This window comes from Fukomys damarensis, unplaced genomic scaffold, assembly GCF_012274545.1.
Source record: "Fukomys damarensis isolate Sample0158 unplaced genomic scaffold, DMR_v1.0_HiC HiC_scaffold_19, whole genome shotgun sequence".
Lineage (NCBI taxonomy): Eukaryota > Metazoa > Chordata > Mammalia > Rodentia > Bathyergidae > Fukomys > Fukomys damarensis.
Window position 1 is genome coordinate 58460575 of NW_022900931.1, and position 10389 is coordinate 58470963.

At 49.7% G+C, this 10389-nt stretch overlaps 1 protein-coding gene and 1 long non-coding RNA gene across 2 annotated transcripts in view; one reads left to right on the forward strand and one right to left on the reverse strand.

Moving 5' to 3' along the window:
• Positions 1–4937, reverse strand: part of Capn12 (calpain 12) — a 10252-nt gene extending 5315 nt beyond the window's left edge. Inside the window, 9 exon segments of the mRNA XM_033765776.1 lie at positions 23–186; positions 1011–1085; positions 1153–1238; positions 1309–1383; positions 2467–2635; positions 3174–3307; positions 3475–3593; positions 3723–3792; positions 4162–4937. Coding sequence (XP_033621667.1) covers positions 23–186; positions 1011–1085; positions 1153–1238; positions 1309–1383; positions 2467–2635; positions 3174–3307; positions 3475–3593; positions 3723–3792; positions 4162–4398 — 1129 coding nt within the window. The 5' untranslated portion in view covers positions 4399–4937.
• The window catches only part of LOC104868179, a 14611-nt gene that overhangs the window by 370 nt on the left and 3852 nt on the right, over positions 1–10389 (forward strand). Inside the window, exon 2 of the long non-coding RNA XR_781969.2 lies at positions 6809–6982. This is a non-coding gene — a long non-coding RNA (uncharacterized LOC104868179). The remainder of the gene's footprint in view (positions 1–6808; positions 6983–10389) is intronic.

Below are 10389 nucleotides of genomic sequence, written 5' to 3' on the forward strand. Positions count from 1 at the left end.
CCCCCGACCCCTCAGGCCTCACCAGCACTGGGCTGGCTCCCTCCAGAGTTGAAGCCGCGCACCCAGCGGCCCTGGAAGATATGGATGTGCCAGCCACCCCCAGCCGGATCGGGGCCCAGCACCTCTGGGCTCAGGGAGCAGATCTGTACGGTGTTGAAGTGCTGGAGGAAATCCTGTAGCTCCATCCTGGAGGGCACCCCAAATAGCTCAAGACCCCAGAACTGACCCCCAATCATAACACCCCTCAGGTCCTTAAATACTGCCCAATCTGCATCAATCCAGAAATCACCAAGCCATGAACGTCCCCCAGATGTCCAACTTTCAGAAATGCCCAGGCATGGTGGCATACACCTGTAATCCCAGCACTTGGGAGGCTAAGGCTGGAGGATCGCCATGAGTTCAAGGCCAGCCTGGGCTACATAGTTAATTCAAGGCCAGTCTGAACTAATAGCAAAATCCTGTCTCAAAAAACAAAAACAAAGAAAGAAAAAAGAAATGCCACAAACTGCTGTCACAGACTGCCCCAAATATCACTGAATTGCTTTTATAAAACCCCAAAAAGCCATGTACGATGGTGTATGCCTATAATCTCAGCACCCTAGGAGGCTGAGGCATGTTTGCACCTAGCCTGGACGACTTAGTCACTTAACAAGATGCTGTGCTGAGATAAACTGTAAGATGGCTGGTGATGTGGCTTCATGCAAAGGTCCTGGGTTCAATCCTGAATACTGGGGAAAAAATATTAGTATCTCAGATCTCAAGAAATTCCCCAAATGTCACCAAACCTCCCTCAACTCCACTGCATACCTAAATCCTACCCGCATTCCACTCTCCGACACTTACTATGCCTCTAATTCCTTCTTTCTTGACCCCAACGATATTGCTGCTATGGACAGCTTCTCCCTAGGAGGATGCACCCTCACAGATTTCTCTGCGTCCCTTCTCACCCTGTCCCTCCTCCCCGGACCCAGCGGCCCTCACAGAGGCAGAGCCGGGAGCCCAGAACTCACCAGAACTCACCGTCCTCCTTCCTCACTAGCAGGGCTTCTCGCCACTCCGAGGGCAGTGTATCCCAGCGTGGGCAGCTGAAGAGACAGGTGTGAGGGGCAGCGGCGGGGACACAGCTCCCCACCCACCCAAGGCCCGGCTCACCTGTCGCTCCAGGCCCCTGTCCACTCCACGCGGCCCCACGGGTTCCGCAGCCGCAGCAGCTGCACCTTGGTGAAGCCCAGGGTCACCTGAGGACAGCGTGGTGAGTGGCAGTGGCTCCTGGACCCCCCTGGCAGCTCACCCACGGAGAGAGCTCACCTTGTGTGTGCCTGTGACTGAATATGCATGTCCTTTCACCAGCCCCTCTTCTGTGCGGTACTCACCCCGGTCACTCTGAGCAGAGAACAGGGACAGTGAGCTCCTGATGGACAGCAGGCCCCAACCTCCTTCCACCACAGCAAGTCGGAGCACAGCATGGCACCGCCTGGCCCAGGGCCCAGAAAGGGGGATGAAGGTGAGACAGGAGGGAGGAGATGGAAACGAGACAGGAGGAGAGGATAGAAAAGGGGATGGAGCCGCAGAGACCAAGCTACATACAGACCCGGGAGGCACAGAGTTAAAAAGGTCTCACTGTGTAGTTGAGACTGACCTGGAACTCACTACGTAGCCCACGCTGGTCTCAAACTCACAGTGATCCTCCTGCCTCAGCCTCCCGAGTGCTGGGATTACAGGCATGCGCCACCACACCTGGCTTGGGTTAGACCAATTTAATGAAGGTATGAACCTGGGCATGTGGCAAGTGCCTGTAAACCCAGCACTTAGGAGGCTTAGAAGGATCACCATGGGTTCAAGGCCAACCTGAGCTATTAGGTAGTTCCAGATTAACCTGAACTACACAGAGGCCATCTCAAAAAACCAACAAGGGCAGGGGATTTAGCTCAGTGGCGCCCCCACCTGCCTTGCAACTGCAAGGTCCCGAGTTTGATCCCTGGTACAAAACCAAAACCAAAAACAAAAAAGAAAAGAAAATGAAGACATGACTGTGTGGTGGGGTCTCACAGATGAACACGTGATCCAAGCCAATAAACCCATGAGGATCCGTTCTGGGACTTTTGTTGAAATTCTCAAAAACAGGTGCTGTTTCATTGTTACACTTTACCCCCGGTGGGGGTGCGGGTGCCTGTAGCTGTAGGGGTTCCTTTTTGCACCCATGATGAGAAAGCCTGCCTGAGTGGAACTAACCCAGAACCAGGATGGAAAAAGCAGTTTCGCAATATCTCAGAACACCCACATCCAGCTGTGCCTGAAGCTTGTTTTGTGATGAGAGCAAATAAATTCCTCCTAACACGCTGCAGTTGGGTTTGCAAGAGAGAATGAGTCAGCAGCAGAAGCTGAGGAAAAGACTGGAAGCTTCGTCCGCGCTTGCCCATCCCTATCTGCCCCGCCCCATGAGGCCCAGTGGGCACCAGCTCTCACCAGGGCAGTGGCGCCCACGAGGGACTCCTTGGCCAGGGCATGGCGGAGGGCAGAGAAGAGGCCCGGTGTGTTGCCTCTCAGGTAGAGCACCTCGCCCACGCCACCCGTGAAGTCCACAAAAGCCTCGTTCATGTGGCCGCCTCGCATCACCTCGTAGGAACCGTGGAGCCTGGAGGATGAGGGGTGCGGGTCTTAGATGCGTACGGACCCCACAGCCCCTCCCCAGGCCTAGGGGTCTCTAGCCCTCGATCTGGACCTGTGGGCCACCCCTGGCCATTGGGACTGGAAGGTTTGGGAGCCCTGGGGAGGCCCTGCAGAACTGTGCCTGCGCCCTGCAATGTCTGCGTCAAAGGGGGCACCTGGGGGGCTCGGACATTCCGGACCCTCAGACTGGAAAGGATGACTTGAGGGGCCCAGAGTTACAGCCCATATTTGGGGAATGCTCTGGGTGTCTCAATGGACAACAGATGATCAGAGATTACAGGTCCTCAGAGGGATAAACTGGGGCGGATCATGAGGGTCCTCAGGAACAGGGCTCCTGAACATGGGAGGAAGGAGGAGCCTAAGATCTCACGTCCTCGGGGCATACTGCGGAGTGAAGGCTGGGACGGCTGGGGCTTGGTTCGGGTCCTTGGTCCGTGGGGACCCCATGTGGCTTGAGTTTGCTGCCGGGTCTTGGGTTGCCCCTGGGGGCCCCGGGCCCTCACTTGGCATAGGCTTTCTCCAGGAGCGGGGCCCAGAACTCGTTCCGCTGCTCGGATCGCACGAACATCAGCTTCCCCTTGCGCACAGGCAGCCTGTCGTCCACCACGACGTCCACCCAGCGGCCGAACTGCCAGAGCTGCCAGGGGAAGGGGCAGGGCCTGGGCTTGGCTCCCAACCACTGCCCCGACCCGGGCTTTTGCAGTCCCAGAGCCCTGGAACTATTACAGCCCCAAGAATCAAGGCCAACGATGAAACCCTAAAACCACGGGGGGATGAGGCATGGACAGATGAAGCGAGTTCTACCTGGAAGTGAAAGACACCTGCGTAGCCGTCTCGGAAGCTCTGGCCAGGGGGGACCACCCGGTACAGGAGCCGGGGATACAGAGTGAGGGAGGCGGCGGCTGCAAGGAACCAGCAGTTCCCTGGAGAAAAGGCCGGGGCTGGGTGAGAGGGAAAGGAGAGCCAAGGGGCAGGGGACCAAGGGATGGAGCTGTGAGGGTCCCAGCCAAGACTCCCGGGTCTGGGACTCAAGATGGGCCCAGGGGTCTCACCCAGGCTCCCCTGACACACATCTGTCCGGCTCATGTCCTCGCAGATGAACTGAGGCTCAGTACAAAACTCCTAGGAGTAAAGTGGGCACATGTCAGTCCAGGGAACAGAAGAAAGGGCTGCTGAGAGGGCAGATGCCTGGGTCCACTGTATCAAGGCTCCGTGGTGACAAGGTCTTCCAGCCCATGAAAGTTCATGCAGCCCGGGGGCAGGTGTGTGGCTTCCCTGGGATTCCCTGAATACAGGGTGCTAGGCCTGCTCCCAGCCAAGACCCCCAGCCCCTCCACCCTCAGACCAGGGGTCCAGGCCCAGCCTCCTCCCTCAGACCAGGGGTCCAGTCCCACCCTGCTCCCTCAGACCAGGGGTCCAGGCCCAGTCTCCTCCCTCAGACCAGGGGTCCAGCCCCCCTCCTCCCTCAGACCCAGCCCCGCCTTGCTTTACTCTGGGCCTCTTCCATTCCACCCCTTTAGCCTTCTCCGAGTTTGGCCCCAGCCGGTCATAGCCAAGGGCATCGGGTCCAGCAGGAAAATGGGGGTCACGGAACAGGATTCCCGAATCCATGCAGGCTGCTCTGATTGCTTCATAGCTCTGGCCCCTAAAGGGCTGTGGGTCCAAGGCTCCCGTGCCTGCATCTTCATCCACCAGCTGGATTGTGACCCTCCTGCCGCTGCACGCCATCAGGACACTCTGAGCTGCCAGAGGGCCCCAGGTCCTTTAACTTCCTGAGTCATGGGGCGGGGCTCTCCACCTGCACCCTGTTGGGGGTCTTTAGGCAGTGCACAGCCTTCCATCATTAATATTAATTGATGGTTTGAGGCGCAAGGGAGCAGGGACGCCTCTTCAGTGGTATCCTCCTTGGGGCGTGGGGCCTTCAGTTGTGGCCAGGGCAGCAGCTTAATGGGCTTGACCAGCAGAACAGGGCAACTGGGCAGAGCTGAGGTAGGACAAGCAAGTGTCAAGAAGGAGGTCAGTGTGGGGGTGTTTCTGCCTGCTTGTCTGTGGGGCAGGTGAGGGCAGAGATGGGGAACAAGGCGAGGCCACCTGTCTCCTCTTCTCAGACTCTCTTCACCTGACTGCTGCTCTCCGCCATTTCACCTCTCTCTTCCACTTCAGCCTCACTTTCTCTCTGGTTTTGTCTGCTTGCTTTTGAGATGGTTTCACTAAGTTGCCCATACTGCCCTTGAGTTAGCCATCCTCCCGCCTCAGCCTCCTAAGCACTGAGTTAACAAGCTTGTAAGTGCTGGGATTACAAGTGTGCACCACCACATCCAGCAAAATAATGTTTTCATGAGCCTGCCTTTCCATTGGATGCGTTCAGCAGCAGCATTCACTATATTTGTTGTCACACGTTGTAAAGACACTCATGAAAGAGAGCTTGCAGAATTGCTTCAGAAAGTGGGAAGATTTTCTAAAAAATAAATAATGAAATTTTAAAAAGTGGCAGGAACAATGGGACTAGTGTGTTTAGAGTGGGGGGGAGTATTCTGAGGAATAATGGCAATAGTAACTTTTATTGTAATAAATTTATACATTCACCATATATTTTCATCACCCCATGTATTATCCAAGCCCCTGGCTTCATAGCTCCCAAAGGGCTCATAAAACAGCTGGACATGTTGGTGAATGACTGTAATCCCAGCACTCTGGGAAACTCAGGCAAGGTGATTTTTTGTTTGTGTACAGCCTATGCAACTTAGACCCTGTCTCAAAATTTAAAACTTTAAAAGGCTGTCAGTATAGCTCAGTAGAGGGCCCTGGATTCAAATCCCAACATCAAAACAAACACAAAACAAGTTTGCTTCCACCGAGTTGCCAAGACACGCTCCCTACACACATGAGGCACATGAGATGTTACAGCACATTATCAGGATAGGAGCCAGAGAGCATGAGTCTGATCCCAGCTCTGCCACTTAGAGCTGTGTGTTTGGCGTTGTTACTTAACATCTCTGTGCCTCAGTTTCTTCATCTCTACAATGAGATTGATCAAACCCTTTCCTTGCAGGGTTGTTTTGAAGAGCCAGTGAGTTATGTGGGAAGTGTTCAGAGAAGCACCTGGCACATAGTAGGTGCTCAATAAACTCCAGCTGTTATGCAGCATCCTGAGGTTCCATCCATGGTCCTGCAACTCCTCTGGCACTAAACTGCTGCTTCTGGTACTTGTTTGACCACCTCTGCCACCTGGCTACCTTCCTAGGCCACCAGGTCTCAACCCCTTTCCTTTCAGGTGCCCCTAGATATTATTCCCAATACAACCAAATAGTTAATAAAATCTCATTGACATCTTGGCAGTGACCTATGAAACTGCCTATTCCTTCTCTGAGCCACTTGCTCCTCTGGTCCCCACTTCACAAAGTGCTCCTGGTTCCCTGCCTGCCATCCAGTGGGTCATAGGGTTCTGTTCCATGCCAGAAGCACGTCTTCTCTATCACACCCCACACTGCATCCAGGGTCCCAAGTATGCTTTCCCAGGCTGGTGCAAGACAGACCTCACTGATGAACCTGTAGTGGATGACCTGATGTTTTATTTCTTCCTTCTCCCCCACCCTCAGTACTGGGGAATTGAACCAGGGCCCTCATACTGGGTTACATCACTCCACTTTTCAGACAGGTTTCACCAAGTCTCTAAATTGCTCAGGCAGGGTTCAAACATGTGCTCCTCCTTCTGAAGCAGAATTTAAAGAAAAAATTCTCCCAGCTTTGGGCAGTTCTCCCCACTCACTCTCAGATCACACTCCCACCCCACGCCCGCAGCTGTAACTCCTTGTTCTGGTAATGTCATCTTGTTCTCACAAGATTCACGAGGCTCTGTCTTCTTTCATGGCTAATTTACAAAACTGCCTGCCCTTGTCCTGTTCTGATAAACTCACTTGCTACATCACTAGACAGACCACTTTGACCTAATGTATAAAAACTGGAACCTGTTATCTGTTTATCACTTTTCCTTTAGACAGGAGTCCATTGAGCTGATATTCACCTATAATGAAGTCCTGATTCCCACTGGTCTCTCCTGTATCTTGGAATGTTGCAACATTTCTGGTGACCACAAAGGGACTGGAGATGACAGAGTTGCTGTCTTCTTTGCCTGCAGGCTCAAGAGGGGTCCAAGCTGTGGGAATCCTGAGACCTCTGGTGCCACCAGATAAGACATCAGCTTGGAGAGGGAATCAGCCCTCCCACAGCTTGGAACCTCCCCACTGCCAGCACAATGGAACCTGTTGAGATTCAGGACAATTCTGGAACAACAGTGTGCTACAAGGCCATGGTAAGGTTTTGGGGGCCTACAGGGGAGCCTGTCCCATTAAGATGGAAGGGGAGACTGATCGCCTCTCAGGGTATACCAAGTAATCTGACATGGATTGAGCTAGACAAAACCCACAACCCCAAGTGGAACTTGGGGGTGGCCTGCAGTGAAAGTTACTCTCAACTCGTGGGAGGCCCACAATGAGAGTGACTTGCAAACGGGGAATGGCATGTAGTCAGACTCAGGAAGAGTCTGACAAAAGCCCCACTCAGGTGCATTAAATAGATTCAGGGAGAATCTGACAAAATTTACATTCAGGTTTTTAAAAACTGGAAACAGAGTACATGAGTATATGTAAATAAGTGGAATAAAAAGGCTGGAAAAGTGCTGGAGAGTGTGGAGCTCCTGGCTTTGGGAACCCCAAGGACAATGCCTACTTGGTGTCACTAGCCTGGCACTGCCTAAAAGCCAAAGCAACTCCAGACTGGGGCTGGACTACCAAGTTCAGAGAATTGTGACTGATCCTGCTGGGCATAATGAGGTTTCATGAGAGAAATCAAATTACAAATGTTAACTAATTGATAAATGTACTTTTGACTTCCACTTTGAACTGATGTTTAATTGGTGTACTTAAAACACTTCTTGTACATTGAAAATTCTTGAATTGTAATTACAGGGTTAACTCTGCTCTTTGTTAGTTTAAGATAAGAAAAGTGACTCAAGGTTACTTAGAAGTCTGTTGGCAGCCAGTCAAATTTAAAATGTAACAATCTGAGAACAAAGGAAAAAAAGAGAGAAACAGACTTTAAAATCCAAGCGGCTGTAGGCAAGTTTGTTGTAGAAGGTGTATAGTAAATGAGATGTAAGAAAATACTAAGAAGGCTATAAGATAAGAGATATACTTTTTTTAGATATACTTTTGATATGAGAGGATTTTGTATGATACAAATTCTGCCCTGTTAGAAAGATAGAAAGAGATTAGAGACAAGATTAGAAAGCTTACGTATGTTGAGAGAAAGCCCATGAAGGTAATTTTTCCAAAATATATATATATTTGTTTGTTGGATTGGTAAAAGCCAATGCTGTTCCCTCTAAAAGCTCCTTTTTGCTCAAAAGACTCAAAAATATAAATGGTTGCTTATTAGTTTGATGGAGCTCAGATTATTCCTAAAGCAAAAGTGCTTGAGAGAATAATTTGTGTTGCAACCAAGTAGATTTGGGAGAAAAAGCATTAAAACCCACCCCCATCAAAATGTATGCTTGAAAAAAAACTTTAAAAGAGACTATATGGGGGACTATGGATTAAAGCTGATACCCCCAGAGGTTAAAATTATTTGTGAATAAATTGGCTCTCCTTTGATATGGGGTGGCTGGACAGGGGAACAACTGGAAATATGCATAAAATAATAACCAGAGATGGAGAATGGCCAAGACAATCACTCCCTTTAATCCCAAGGCCACTGAAAATCAGCATATGGTAAATGCTACTTTTGTAGGCCCAGCCCAGGCCTAAACCCCAGTTTAGGCACAAACTACAAAAGTTAGAAGGTTTGCCAATAAAAACGCAACAAAGCTCTTAGAGGTGGCCACCAAGGTGTATACTAAGACTGTGAGGCTAAATAGAGGCTCAAAAAAAGGATCTGTTGATGTCAATGCTTACAGAGAAAAAGACAGAGATCACTAAGGGACAAAAACACAGACATAAACAAAACAGAAGCCAAACCAAGCTGGGATCTGCCAGTCAACCAAAGCTAGACTGGGATTGATGTGCATGATTTAAAAAGTATGGGCACCAGAAAAAACAAATGTCCAGAAAATGATGACAGAGATGATAAAAATTCCAAAACTAGGAAGCCACCTGCTAAAAAGCTATCACCCATGGGAGAAACCAGACATTGACTTCATTAGATTGGCAAGAACTAAAGATTACAAGGACTAGGCCAGACTGGCTCCCTTTCCTTTAGGACCCCCAAGAGCCCATGGACATGTAGGGGGCCAACTGACAGACTTTACGGCAGACAGTAGAGCTGAGCATTCGGTGATGACACAACCTATTAGGCCATTATTCCCCCTAAAATGTGTGTGTGTGTGTGTGTGTGTGTGTGTGTGTGTGTGTGTGTGTGTGTATGACTATTGTAAGAGCCACTGGCGTTCCAGTGAAGAGACTATTTTGCCTATCTAAGAGGTATGCTATAGGGGGCAAAAAGTCTACATGACTTGGCACACAAGATTTCCAGGGTGTAAACTAAGACAACCCACCAGGGCTAGCTATAAGTCAAACACCAGTAATAATAGATCTAATCCTGAGAGCAACTCCAGTTCAATTCACCAATACTCCCTCCCCTGGGAAGCCATACAAAACATTCAAGGACATTTAATGTGTCTCTCAGAACATGGGATGCTGGCTAGATGCCAATCATCCTGGAACACCCAGCTCCTGCCAGTACATAAGCCAGGGACACACATGAATACAGACTGATACAGGACCTGTGTGCTATCCAGATCTGTACAGACTAATGAGACTTACTCCAGCAAGTACTACCTGGTTTGCTCATTGGACTTGAAAGATGCTTTTCTGACTGTGTCTTGCTCTAGTCAGCCAGTCCATTTTTACATTTTAATGGGAAGATCTTGTCACGGACACAAAAAACACAGCTAACCTGGACTAGAATTGCTCAAGGGTTTAAAACTCTCCCACAATCTTTGGAGAGGCACTAGCTCAAAGTTTTCATCACATCAGGGGACAACTGCACCCTGCTACAGTATGTAGATGACTTCCTTCTGGCAGCCCAACCCAAGGGGACTTTTAAAAAATTTTTGGTACTGGGGTTTGAACTCGGGACCTTGTGCTTTTGAGGCAAGCGGCAGAACCACTGAGCTAAATCTCCAGCCTGTCTGAGGGGACTATTAACAAGAAACCAAGTGTGAGAAACCAAAAGTGGAAATAAGGACTGAAATGTACACGGATGTTGGGAAATGGGAAGGGAAACAAGGAAGGAGGGAGGGAGAAAGGAAGGGAAAAGAAAAAAGTGAAAATGGAAGGAAAAAATGGAAGCAAAGCTTTTGTACATAGGAAGGCAAGGGGGGTTGGGGAGGGTGGGGTAAAATAAATTTTACTTTTTACAAAGATAAAAGGGGCCGAGGATTTAGTTCAGTGGTTCTGCCACCTGCCTCGCAAACACAATGGACCAGAGTTCAATCCCCAGTACCAATAAGTAAATAAATAAATAATAAAAAGATGATTAAAAAAAAAACAAGAAACCAAGGATCTCCTTCATTTGTTTTGGAAGACTAGATATAGGTATTCAAGAAAAAAAAGTACAAAGATACAGTGTGGCCCCCAAAGAAGATAACTGTTATACACTGCAGAGGATACTGATGGACTGGAGCATTAGAAACCAGGGAAAGTTAAAAAAAAAAAAAAAAAA